Consider the following 15,106-nt stretch of genomic DNA (forward strand, 5'->3'; position numbering starts at 1 on the left):
ATATGTTTTTTGTAATATACTGTGGTGGACTTTATGTCTCCACATCATCAAACATACTGGTTTGAAGCTACAACTTTGTAAGGAAATAAAAAAATGTATTAGCATAAATTTTATTAAATGGTATTTAATATATCGCAATGAAAACGAACACGAGGGTGTATTTATAGTGGTAGATTAAATGTATAGTTTAATTACATTTTATCAATTAAGTATATCTCTTGAATTGTATGTGGTCCATAGGGAGTGTTGACTTCTTTTGGTGGGTTCATTTTGAGAGCAATAGCCAAAATATCTAATAAATTGAAATATTAAATAGTTAGTCAATGAGGAATATATATTTACAAAAATCAAATTGTAAATACCTATTGGTTTGCTGAATTGTTTAGGGTGTATGCATGTCGCTAAACGGAATGAAATTATAGTTTGGTCCTGATATCCGGCTGTCTTCTGTTTGGATTTCTTCTTGAGTTCACTGTCCAAGTATATTTGTAGTCTCGCTTTTTATCGAAAGGCGGGGCTGTTTTTTTTTTACATAGGCATTGCTGATGTAGTAAGTGTGGAACACTTCCAAAGTGTTTTCTCTAGCGTCAATTTCAGTGCCAAATATTACTGCTTCAACATCATTACCCTGTGTTCATTTAAAAGGAAAAAAAATATATTTATAAAATAATAATCTGTTGCAGCGCGTTTATAGGCAGAGTTCGAAAAATATAGCATTTATTAGTAGAGTATTGACAATTTCAACGGTAAATTAACTGATTGTATACATTTCTGTCTGCTAACATAAGCTTTTGATATTTGAGGGGTGAACTCTTACTTGTCCGCTTTCCAGATTTTTCTAACACTCTCATTTTAATCTTCCAACTTTCTATAGTTGGAGTGATGTCCTTAATTGTTGTGTATATTGTAGTCATTTATTCACCTGTTTTCAAATAAAATAATAGATAGACAAAATAAAAAATATAATTAAGCTCATATTAAAATCAATCTCACCTTTCAATATAGAAAAAAGTTTTTAAGATGATCCATTCTCACTTAATAATATTATGTTACCTAATAACAAAATAGGATTCCACCAAATAACAACATCAAAATTTATTCCAAGTATAATTATACCAATCTATCACTCATTGAAGTCTATTAAAAACTCTAAAAAGTACACAATACGAAATTTCACATTATAAAGCTAAAAATGATCAACTATGTAGCAGCAATGATGGTGAATCCAAGAACTGGGAAAATCAGTGAGAAAATCTACCGTTTCAATTTTTCATATGTATGAGAACTGTTGTAACACGAAATCAAACTTTAAGACTATATATATAGATTCCATATTGTTGTGTTTAAAGTCCGAATAATATATTTGTGTATATATATTATATACATAGAGAATTTAGTATTTCACATAGAGAATTTAGTATTTAATTTGATTAATATATAAATATATTGGAAAGGAAAAACATTATTCTATAATTCCTCCACAAGAAAACTATACATATATAGAATATGTATGTATGTATATATTAGCAAAATATAGGCTATAGAAGTTCAAAATCAAAGTTGTAGAAGTTCAAAATCAATGATGAGGTCAGAAGAGAGAACCACATGCCAAAAGACAAACATATATATATATATATATATATAATGCTACATATATATGCATTATGGAACCTTGGAGATTCTCTAAAAAAAATGAGAGAGAGAATAGAATTTACAGGTTTTCTAAGTGAAGCAAACTCCCCAAGCTAGACGGTATGGAACCTTGGAGATTGTTGTCCGACAGAACACTGCTTAGTTCACACGAGAATGTTGTCATTAATTCTTATTATTAAGTCATATAGAGAATATCATTCTTATCTTAATAAAACAGAGATAATAATAAAACAAAGACCCAATTTATTTGAATATTACTTTTTAATACCTTAAAGCGTCAAATACCATATACCATTTTTTATTGATTAATTGTTACTCATATCAAATATTAGATTCAAATATGTGAACAAGATTTTAAAATGGTACTTGAAACTTTTAAGTACCCATTAGCATTTCAAAATTTGTAGGACAATACAATAATAAAATAGAGATAATAAAAGTACTAATTACAGTATATATAACATACCGTCTGCAAATTTATTGTGCAGAAATTGTATTAATTGGTTGATACCTGCTAGTCTCTGTTATGCTTTCATAGGTGAGTTTTTCCTTCGAAATACTTCCTCTCCTTTATAATTTGATCTTTTAGTAATCGATGTGGGTTTAGTAATTAGTTTATTTTTAAATTTTATTTTAAATCAAGATATTTTTAATTAGTATATTTTTAAATTTTATTTTAAATCAAGATATTTGTACCACATTTTAATAATAAACTATTTTATTTTTAATATAAATAAAAAAATACTCATAAATTTCTCATAAATCAAAAATTCTATTATATAGCCACACTTTATATAGAAGATAGATATATAGATTTTTAATATAGAGAAACTCATTCATTAATGATACAACCAATCGTTACTAAAACGTTTATCTTACAAAAAAAAAAAAAAAAAAAAGAAAAAAAAACTTTAGTAAAACAAGAAATGCTAAAGGATAAGGTGTCCACCAAGTGACATTGGTCTTAGGAACCTTAATAGCCATGCTCTAGTAACACGAGTGCAAATAAGTCTTTCATTAGTAAATATCACAACCCCACTCACTTTAGATTAATAAAAAAAAAACCCGAATGAATTTTAAGGCTAAAAATATTAAGCAAAAGGGAAAGTTCGTAATAATAAACGTTGGTTCACATTCAAGCAAATTAATAAGAATTTAAATCACAATCTTAAAATGGTTAAAAAAAACAACTGATAAAACAGATCACATTAATCAAGAAACATTAACTTTTAGGGGCTTTATAACATCATTAATCATAACTCACGCAAATATATTTTGTTGTTGAGCATTCTTTCTCGTAATGCACACAAATAAAAATTCTCATAATTCAACAAAGAAAAATATCCTTTCTAATAATAGCACAAGTTCATCAGTCAAAGCCTCTAGAGTTGCGACTATTATGACCGAAGAGGCCCATCACACCGAAATATAGCATCCATCATCATTTAGATCAGGAGCTTCTCAATAGCATCCTGCATTTATACACACAACAAGTAAGAATCCATCAAGTAAAACAAATTGAGCACTTGAAAACAAAAACAGCTGAAGAGATAGGACCACAGAATCAGACAACTAGAAATCAGAAAGGAAATTACCTTGAGTTGTTGTATTTGGGATTTCAATTGGCTTCCTTCGTTGGTTGTCACAGAGCATGCAATGACCGGTCTCGTGACACCACAAGCTCGGCCAAGTGCTTGTTTTGATGGAACGAAGACATACGGGACATTCTGAAAAATCCAATGGACTAGTTAGAAGAACATTCTCATTAAGCTCAAACTTAAACTGAGTTACAAGTTTAAATTTTGTCAACCAAAGACAACACACGAGAATCTTATGTCTTGGATAACATGAATTGCAATGGCATTTCAAACAAACATATTACTTTAAACGGCATATCTAAAATTTAGAATAACAGATCATAACATCTATTTATTTGGAGAAATGAAGCAGATCAGAATGTTTATACAAACCATAAAACAGGTGAGAACTAAAATCATTTTCATAACAATTTAAACAACCAAGACAAATGGAATACATATAACAAGGAAAGAAATTGTAATTATACTCAATACAAAACAATTATATTCTAGAATATTAAAGGATTACCTTATCTTCAGCCAAGAGAGGAAGATGCAACAGAATCTCCAGAGGCTCAGTGTCCGCCGCCATTACCACAAACTCGGATATACCCCTATTCAGAGTCTTAGTCGCTGAAACATCACAATAATGTTCCATTTGATTAATGAATTATATAAAATCATAGTATCACTATAACTAAGATTTAATATACAAATTTTTGTTCAGTTATGCTATAAATTAATAAACAACAAGATAGTCACGAAATCCAAAACGAAATTGAAACAGGCTAGTACCCAATATGACGAATCCTATCAAAAACAAAAACAAGAAAGAACAGCAAATCAAGAAAAATAAAGTAAAAAATATGCACATGGGCAATAACGAACCCTCATTGGCGCCCTTCTTGAGCTGCTTGTAGTTAGCAGCTTGTTGAACAAGGTCCAATATGGTAATGCTGAGTTGGGAATCGGCTAAAGGATAGGCCTTTGGGTTCACTTCTTCTCCTGGCTGCAAAATCAAAATCAAAATCAAAACCAAAACCAAAACCACATATCAGAAAATTGAATCAGTAATCATGATTTTCCATAAGAACAAGGAAGAGGGAGACAGATGTTTTACCATTTTCGGTGTCGAGGTAGAACTTGAGAAGCGCTAGGGTTTTTAGGGATTGTAATTTAGGGTTTAAGAGAGTAAGTAGTAAGAGGAGTATTTATAGAACAAAGGGCCTAAAGAATACTTGCACTCAGCAATGTAGGCCCATATCTTTAGTTTGGGCTTGCTTTGGATTAGGCCTGTAGTTTTATTATTTTATACTTTTCCTATTTATTTACACTGCTATTTTATTTTTGGAAAATTTACATAAATTATTAACTTTTTCCATTTTCTTATAATTATACTGTGACATGCGGATATTAACTTTTTTTACTTTTTTTTTTTAATTCGACAGTATACTGCCTTGGTTCAAATTGTGTATGATGGATTTGTGGCTTACAGGTGTCTTCTTGGGGGTTGTGCCTTTTGTGTACACACTTTTTTTGTTTATTATTTTTTTGACTGATTCGTGGCTTGTCACAAAAGTGACAAGTTCTTTATTTTTTTTATTTTAATGGATTTAAAAATTATTATTTATTATTTTTAATATTTAATAATTATTATATTATCTTTTGATTAAAAGGCTGATGGGATGTGGGCTGTCACAAAAGTGACATGTTTTTTACTTTTTTTTATTTAAATATATTTAAAAATCCCACCCCCATGTCCCGCTATTCATCTTCATCTTTTAGTTTTTTACATAAATCCAACCCCCCATGTTCTACTATTCATCATCTTCTTCTAGTAGATTTTTTTTATTTTTCATCTTAAACTTCTCTATACATTTCCCACTTTTTTTTTGTTGGAATTCTTCTATAAATATTATTTTTCCTCATTAACAATGGTTGTTAACCGATCTTCCTCCCATTTTGCCAAAAAGTCTCCAAAACAACCTCAAAAAAATAAAAACACGAGCATCAATGGACAAGAAGAGTTTGAAAGATAATCCTACTAGTCATACTTCCCCAGTTCCTACTAAAAGAAAACTAGGTTCTGGTACTTCGAAGAACACTAAATCAAAATACCCTCAATCTGTATTGGAGAACTCCGACTCTAATTTTGAGTTTGAGTCAAAGTTCCAAATTCTCCCAAATCTGATAAGGTTTTTTTCTATTGATCTTGTGTTGTTTTAGGGTTTTTTTCAAATTGATTATGTTTCCTATTTCTCTCTGTTTTTTTTTTTTACATGTTTTTTTTTTGTTAGTCCTATTTTATAGTTTTCTGTTTGTTTGACTCTGTGTCTTGTTGTTGCTTTGGTTTTATTTTGTTAACTCTTAGGGAAAGGGTAAATACCAAGTGAAGATTGTTCAATCAACTGATCTATTTGAAGACATAATTGGGAAAAGGGTTGTTGAGGTGTGTCATTTCATTATTTTAGTTTTAATGTTGAAAGTACTACTTGTTGATTTTCATGATTCAGATTACCGAGTTGATTATCTTTAAATAGATTGATTTCAACACATGTATTTTAGACTTGAATTGAGAGTAAAGCAGTAATGCACACAAAGATTTACAAGCTTCATCTGCACTGAGAACACATCTCAGCCGATTAGTGCTTGGGTTCCCTGAACCAGGGTAATCTCATCTACTAATTCTCAAGAGTTTTGTATTACAATTTCCAGTTCACTCTAAGGAATTTAATACAAACTTTACAGCAATTAGTAATGAATTACCAACAACAATTAAGAATCTTGATTGCAAGTACACAATCCCTTGTGCAGCAACTGAGTTCGTCTTCGACACTTCTTCAACCTGAAATCCTTTCAGATCTGATGACGAAGTTGACACTGAACTCCCTTCAAGCTGAACTCAGCAACTTCAGGCTCTGATCGTTCTGCCATAGATGACCATCTTCAAGCTATACAATCAGACTTGTAGAAACAACAACAAGAACAGCAAGAAACAATACTAACACACACGATGAAACTGAACTAACCCACAATATCGATTTTTATGGATAATCTATTTATAGAATGAAACCGACTATTTATACCCAACAGAACAGTCCACCTGGCACTAACTAACACCTAACGATAAGTCATAACAGACTCATACCACCTTAACAGTACGCAAGTGTGCAGATATAACAGACTAAAAATCCAGACATGACTAGACATTCTATTAAAATAATCTGTCACAAAATAACGACACTTACATTCTCCCCCTTGACAGATTATGTTCAATGACTCAAAAAAAATAAAGACTAAAGACCTCAAAAGACACACAGTAATCACAGAATTAATGCACCAAAAAAAATGTCTTTAGAATTATAAACAAAGCAACCCATAAAACCATATATCAAAAAAAACATAAGTACAAACATCTCCCCCTTCATTGAATATGAGTTGCTTGATCCTGTTCTTTGCCAGACTCCCCCTAGGAAGGTGGCCCAGTCGACACCAAGGGTGTTGTAGTGGTTACTGGAGACGAGACAGTTGTAGGATGCATATTCGGTTGGGCTAGACTGGTGACAGGGGCAAATACAGACGGTTCCCCCTGCACATGTGCGTTACTTCCGGACGCATCAAAGGATGCTCCAAACGAATCTCTATGAAACTCAGGCAGAGAAATGTCAATAGATGGAGGCACATAATCCCCAGAATAACGGTGCAAAAGAGTAGACTTGATAGTGCGAACCATTTTATACATGGAGGCCTCAAATGCAAGCTGGCGCTTTTGATCCTTCTTATATCGTTTGAGAAAAGATGTAAACTCAGAAAACATTTGAACCTGCCAACTGGAATCCGAAAGCCCTTTGAACATAGGAGACTTGCCTTTACTGACCTTGGACACAGAAGGAGTGGTTGATGAAGGCTGCCTATCGACCACAGAGAGAAAGCTCTTACTGAGTACAGGATTTTGAACTTGATAGTCATGCGTTGTAAGAGGCGGGTAAGCAGCCATAAGTACTCGTTGAACAAGGCTTGGAAAGGGTAGCTTGTTACGAGTGCCAGTAGTTTCTGAAGCTTCAAGGATCCGTTCAAATATGAGAGATGGCAGATCAATAGACACATGAGTTCCTACAGCATACAGAAACTTGCCAATCTCAAGTGTAACTGATGACAAATGAGAATTAGGAAACTAATTGTACAACGCTACCCGATGAAGAACCCTATAAAAAGGTGTCAGATGAGTGGCTAAAATTTCCTGTGTATCCCACAGATAATCATCCCTGCCAGTTAGCACTCTACCCATCACATTTTGATCTGGATTGAATTGTTTCCCATATGTTGGATTCCTGATGGACTCAACTTTCAACATGCATGCAATAGTGGATGGACCAAATGGAACACGATTACCCCTAACAAATGCACTCACACACCCTGGATGACCCTCAGCAATAACAGTCCTATCTAGATTAGCACAGAATTCTCGAACTACAATGGGATGAGGTGCAGACAAGTTAGTGACCGTGTTTACCCATTTCCTAATTTTTAAAAAATCATGCAATTCAGGAAAATCATCTAACATGACTACTTGTTCGAACCAAAGGTCACGACTACCAAACCATCGTTGGTAAACCGAAGCTTTGGAGACATCAACAAAGCATTGAACAGTGGATGGGTCAACAGATGCTATGGGGACTTTTGGACATTTCGATTTTTTGGAGCCTTTAGACGACTGTTTGGGAAACGAGTCTGTAGATGGGACTGAAATGGGTTCGGTCTCGGATTTCTTTTCAAGTGGTTGATACGTGGTATCACGTGAGGACCTTCGTTTTGGCTGAACAGTGGTTTGGGAAGGAATATACACCTTAGATGGAGCACGAGGAGGTCCTACGGGTTTGGATTGAGGCTGTAGACTCGACGATGAACTAGTGACTCGTTTTGACACAGACGGAGGGGGTGACGACATAGAAGGACTAGCCTTTTTAGACAGGGGAGGAGCCTTACCTTGAAACGTACGAGGTTTCCGAATGATTGGCGATGAAGGCGGGGACGGAGTCGACTCAGGACTCGAATGGCGAGCAGAACCAACAACCTCCGATTGGTAAAGGACAATGTCACAACAGGGATTAGACATATTAGCCTCGACTATAGATACGACTGTAGGATCAACAGTAGTTGACACTGATGGAACGAACATGGCAACAGGGGTTACTGCTATGGGAGTGGTATTCTCCATTTTAAAGAGAGAGTTGTGAATGTTGCAGGACTTAGGGTTTTTTTATGCTTGTTTTTTATGTTTTTTATTTTATTTTTTTGTTGTTTTAGTTTTGTTTTAGTAGTGCTTTCTTATGTTGTTTTATAGGATTGGGAATCCAAGTACACCCGATCGGAATACTACCATTCCAGAGTTTTTTTATGCTTGTTTTTTTATTTTTTTTTTTGTGTTGTTTTCGTAGTGTTTTCTTATGTTTTTTTATAGGATTGAAAATCCAAGTACACCCGATCGGAATACTACCATTCCAGAGTTACAAACTCTGGTTATTACTCTGCTATTGAAGATATTAAAAAAAAATTTACTGAAACCCAATTAAATATGTGTTTCAAAAACTGTATTGGAAGTTGTTTTTGATTGCGTAGAAGCTGTAAACTTTCTTCAGTGTTTTCATGTCTTTGTATGCCTGACCTTTTTCAACTTCTGGGTGATGTTTGTCTGTTATTAACTTCGCATTGTTGATGTCGATTTCTGGATTTAGTTTTTTACTGTTGTTTTCATGTTTTTCTACCATTTTTTTAGCAACCAGCTTCGCATAGTCAACTGTGTTGAATTTGTCGTTTTCAAGTTCTCTTGTTTTCAACTCTCCTCCTTCTTCTAATTGGTGTTCCAATGTGTATGATTCTGTTGTTACTGTGTTGTTTTCAAGTATTGTTGTGTTGTTTTTGAGCATTGTCACATTCTCTTGAAATAATTATGTTCTTTTTTCCATTGTCTATTGCTCTTTATGAGAATTGGTATAGATTCAATGTCCTGTCATTTTTCACAATATTTCATTTACGTGGCCTTTTTTTCATATTAAAACAACAGTAAAATAATACTACAAAACAGTAATTTGTTGTTGATTTAGTAATTTTTTCTCTTTGCCAGATTTTATGGTTTTTTCCTGGTGTTTCTATGATTCCGGTGTTGATTTGTCCGTCCCCAACCACGAAGGAGATGTGTCGTTTGTGTTTTGTTACTGTTTACAGTATAAAAGTAAATATATTGGGCCTAGACAGTATAAAAGAAATAAAAACGGGCTTGGACAATAAAAATATAAAGTTTATTGTGTCCCAGTATTTTTGAAAATATTTGGTAAAAAAGCAATATTTTTGTAAGTTTCCCTTTATTTTTTCTCTTTTTTTTTGAACAATTTATTTTTTTCTTTTGAACAATGCTCATTTCTCTTATTTTATTAACATATATAACAGTGTATTTACATATATAACAGTGTATTTGTTTAGATAAAACCATTTGGTATACCAAATTTAAAATTAATTATTTACAGTCAAATTTCTGATTAAGAATATTTTAAGAAAATTTACAATTTTATATACTTTATATAAATTATTACAAAATGTGAAAAAAAATACTTATTCACATTTTCTCATACATTTTTGTTAATTATAAAATATATATAATAATAATTATTGACTACTATATTTTATTTTTATTAGATTTCACAATCTTAGTTATATTGATATAATCTTATCTTTTAATTGTTGTTTAATTTTACACTTTTATTAAATACCTCAATTTTTAATTATATTGCATAATTAGAAAACCACGCACAGTGTTGTAATATAATAAATTTATATGTTTATTTAATTATTTATATATCTATAAATATACATATATATTGGAGATTATTTTACAGGATCTAGATTTACTACCATGTATGTTGTTTAACATCCTAAATATGAATTTATAAAACAATGGAATTTAAACACATATAAAGTTCAAGAAATCTTACATTGGTTGTAGCAGAATTAAATGACTCTTTCCGCTCAGATCTCTAACTCTTGTATCCTTTCAGTAGTAGAGTATCACCAAGATCTGCGCCTGATTCTCCTTCAGTTGATTGAATTCTTCACAATCTTAAACACTATGATTGAGTACCAACTTGCTATGCGTGGGCATGTACTCTATCATTAAGGCTCAAATTTTGATAGTGAAGAAGACTAAGAATTTTGAATTAGAAGAGAGAAAAGAATAATAAGAAGTCTCAAAACTCTAGTTGTCTGTCAGAATGAAAATTAGGTTTAAGGCTGTATAAGCATTAGTCTGGATAATGAGACATTACTCTTCTTTTTATACTAATTCTACTAGGGTTAGGATTGAATAATTATTTAGAATGAAAAAAAAATGATAAAAATAGTGCAAAAATAGGATTAAGTGGCCGACCCCTTATGTGGGCCCATCACTAGTTAGATTTTCGCCATTTTTCTCAATCATTTATCTATTTTTCACAAATATCACTTTTTGCACTTTCAATCCTATAAATGGCAAAACTATTTATTTAATAATTAAAATTATATATCAAATAAAATTGTTATTTATATTATTTATTAATTAGACTCCATAAAGTCTCTTAATTAACAAATAAATCCTAAAATTCTATTTCTTCACAATCAAGTCATAACTTAGTGAAAATTTATAAATAAGACATAGTCTAATTTTAGAATTATAATTGATTAATTAAAATCAATTAACTGAGTATTACAAGTAGTATTGTCTCAACTAGTATGGGGACCACATGCCTATATAACCGAGCTTCCAATAAGCAGATCTAGAATTTACCAAGTACATTCCCTAACTTATTAATTCCTCCTTGCACCACTATAGATTTGGAATTGAATACACTCTCAATTATATATACCACTCTACATATTCCACGATATAGATACGCTATGAAAATTTTAACCATCGTTCTAGCCCCAATATCAAAGATCATGTATAGATAATTTACACCGAGTAGGGACAAATTTATCGTTTTATCCCTCAATGTATTTTATCCTTAAAATACTTAGCTTCCTATAAATGATATTTTAGTAAACTAATATAATCACTGAAATAAGAGCTCTTCCATTTATCTCTATTAAGCCAAGCTTGAAGGAAATCATCATTTTACTTCTACGTCCAGATAGAAGCTATAGATTCCATATCTATGTTTAGCGCTCCCACTCAATTGTACTAGCATGTTCCCAAATTGTACATTCGACCCGAACCAAATGGTAGGCTTTAACTAACAACTCAAAGATAACAAATGACACTCTTGAGATCGAAACTAACCATGTCAGGATTAAGATCTTTACCAGTGATATTGACTTAGAAAGATACAACAGCAAGATTATAATATCTTTACCAAGATCAATATTGGGCCCAGTCCAATGTATACTCCATACATCCGATACTAGCATACTTTGTCAATGTTCTGTAAAGAACATAACACTTATCCAAGGTGTAAGTAAGCTTTATCACTGACTATCACATCCGTGTAAATCCAGTGCACTGATGAATCAAGGGACATTAACTTTTGAAGCATATAATCACAATTACCTTCTACTATGTTGACATCACTATAATTGTGAATAACTATATGTTCTGGACTTAACAGAAATTGTATACATTAAACCATAAACATGAAAACTACATGTAAACATAAATGACTTTTAATCTTCTATTGATAACAAATAAGATTAGAATGAAATGAATTTTATTTAGGGCATAAAATCCCAACAATATATATATGTTAATTTAAGATTGTTACAGGAGCAGCTGCTTTCATCAAATCAGTTCGACCGAAATGGAAATCTTCTATGATCAGATCAGCACTCATGATATAACAGGTGAAAAAAGTGACACAAAATCTTCACTTAAAGCTGGAACTATCTTATTCAAGAACAAAATTTAATTTATTTTTCTATGTTTTGATGCAGCAAGTGAATACAACAACATGGGAAAACCATTGGGAAACAACTCAAACTCCATAGTGAGTCCACATGAAACAGGTGTAGGAGAAATCAACCCAATGAAAGCTCTTAACCAAGGGCTAGTGTTTGAAATAACAGTGAAGACTATCTGCAACCCAAGAAGAAACAATGAGCAGAAAAAAAAAAAAAAAGTTTTACCCTAATTCATGCATTATTATATCTGTGGGGTCCATAGCATTGAATAAAATGAAATAATGAATTAATAAAAAAGTAATTATAAAAAATTGGTTAGATGATACACTATATAATGGACACGTGGGAGACAAATAACATTTTTCAATTAAATAGCAAATGTCAAAAAATAGAGTTGAATAAAAAAATATTTTAATCAATCCTAGTTTAAATATGTTGCATTTAAGACAACGGTATTACAATGCACTTACCCAATTAAAATAAACTATTAAATGTCCTACAAATAAGGTATTTAGAAAATTCCTTACAGTAGAAGAGTCTTATACATATTTACAATTATTTTATACTTGTAAGTAGTTAACATTCATATCAATACTTTAGTAGTTATAAATGACTTATTTTTCTTGAGTCGTTAGACATTCAACAATTACACCAAAAAAAGATAAGATATAGTAGCTTAATTAGTATTATTTGTAATGTAATCTTATATTAAAACTTAAAACTGAAAAAATGAATAAACAAAATTAGCAAACGGACAAAGAAAAAAAAAGAACTATAAAATCAAAAGTCATGTCGTAATAGTATTTTTTGGTGTTTAGAAACATCCAAATATATATAAAATTAAATATTATAAACCAAATGTCATATTATAACAGTGCTTTTTTGGTGCTTAAAAACACCTAAATATTTATTCTCGTTAGTTTGTCACTTTTATAATTTTTGAACATTTGTATTCTTGAATAAATATTTATTGCACATTTTGAATAACATAATATATTATAAGCATAATTAACTCTTTTTCCTTTTTGTAAATAATAGAATGTAATTATAATCTGCGCACTATATCTAAACATAACTTCATCTTTACAGTCTTTTAGATTCTCTTTTATATAACTATTACAACATAATGATTTATAGTTTTTAAAATGAGTAATTAACACCGAAACTTTTTTATGTTTTAACTTTTATATACTTAATTTCTTTATTTTTTTTTTTTTGTCAAAACTCCTGTGTACACTTGTATATATGTGACAGTAAAACTTCAAATTCAATACAATGGTAATTTAATTGATATTTAATGGTAATATCTAACTGATGCCTCAAATTTACAAAGAAAAATAAAACATAAAAGAATTTTGCTAAAAAAAAAAAGAATTAAGTGTATAAAATCAAAACGTAATAAATGTTGCCTCCAATAATCCTTTTAAGAATAATGTAAAAAGAAAATGTATAGAAATATATACATAAAGTTGTTATTTTTTTATCTTTATTTTGATCTATAATAATATGTGATCTTTTACAACATAACATTGATATATGACTTTTACATACAAATTTTGATTCATAATATAATAAGATTGTGTTAATTAGTTTTCATATGCTATTACATTAGGCTTTAATGCAAATGATATAATAGAGAATCTTGATATTGACCAACACTGCAATTTGATTCACCGAATATTATTGTAGGGATACGATTTTGTCCCGTGATGTACTTTCACGAAATGTATTCCGTGGTACATTAGATGAGTCTCAGGGTACATTAGATGAGTGTCAGGGTACGAAACTATTTTTTAACGCTAATTATCCCTAGATCAATTTCAGCCCTCAGATTAACGGTTGCCGTACATCACGGAATACATTCCGTGAAAGTACAATCACAGGACAAAATCGTGTCCCTACTATTATAATATATAATCGATCAAACTACCATGATATTCGTTTAGTGCTTGTAATCATTGTACGGTGATAATTAATTAACTTAGTTTATATGAATGACTCACTTATGATGAAGCTTTATCATTTCTAATAACATTATAACAATCTGTATAGCAACAATCATGTTATTCATTTTATGATCATAAATTTTATTTTGATATATCTGAATATATGTTATTTGATTTAATTACAAAGTAATTGATAGTAAAACTTTTTCATATAGTAGATTAACTCCATCGCAAGTCAATATTAAATCTTATTTGTCCTTCGTATCACAGATGTAAGGAGCATTTTTAACGTCTTTCCAGAGTTAAATTCACACTCATATAAAACTATAAAGTCAAAAAAAAAAATTATGAACATTTTAATTTTGGGTAATATTTTCATACAAATTAAATTTAAACTAGCTACTCTCTTATCTTAAACTTATATTCCTAATATGACTCTAACTATGACCCAAAAAATTGTTATAGATTTAGTAACAGACGACCCACATAGATTCAGTATATAGGACATGATGAGTATAAGACGCTAAAAATTCTAGGATGCCCCATACTTGTTTTGATATCACTGTTAAATGAAGTCTACCAAAAGTCAGTTTATTTTAAAAAAAATTCAAGAAAATAATATCTTTTTTTTTTTTAAAAAAAAAAATAATAATAAGAGGTAATACCCATGTGTATGCATGCAAGAGTTGGACGTTGTTGAAGTTTAGTAGGCATACCAATATGAGAAACTACATTAATAAGAAACAAAACTTCATCCATATGTAATAAACAACAAATAAAAAAATTACATGATTCAAATTAAAATAAAAAATGGAATTAAAAAGAGGTTAGAATTTAGATAATTATCAACTTCAACTACCAAATAATTTAATAAGAAGATTACCATTGGAGCAACTTTAGCAGAACCACTAACAATGTCATTGTTTGGCGTCAACAATTTTATTCTTATTTAAGTTGCTAAAACCATCTTAAGTCTTTTTATATTCTATATATTTCAAGGCATATATA

At 30.7% G+C, this 15,106-nt stretch overlaps 1 protein-coding gene across 1 annotated transcript; it reads right to left on the minus strand.

The window, feature by feature from the left end:
• Nucleotides 1-2,827: 2,827 nt before the first annotated feature.
• Nucleotides 2,828-4,507, minus strand: LOC115695721 (uncharacterized). The gene is made up of 5 exons (XM_030622791.2): nucleotides 4,351-4,507; nucleotides 4,119-4,239; nucleotides 3,760-3,863; nucleotides 3,249-3,380; nucleotides 2,828-3,125 (listed from the first exon to the last, which is right to left on the minus strand). The coding sequence occupies exons 1-5, from the start codon at nucleotides 4,351-4,353 to the stop codon at nucleotides 3,099-3,101; spliced, it is 387 nt and encodes a 128-aa protein (XP_030478651.1). The 5' UTR covers nucleotides 4,354-4,507; the 3' UTR covers nucleotides 2,828-3,098.
• Nucleotides 4,508-15,106: the final 10,599 nt, after the last annotated feature.

The sequence above is a fragment of the Cannabis sativa genome, chromosome 6 (assembly GCF_029168945.1).
Source record: "Cannabis sativa cultivar Pink pepper isolate KNU-18-1 chromosome 6, ASM2916894v1, whole genome shotgun sequence".
In the NCBI taxonomy this organism is placed as follows: Eukaryota; Viridiplantae; Streptophyta; class Magnoliopsida; order Rosales; family Cannabaceae; genus Cannabis; species Cannabis sativa.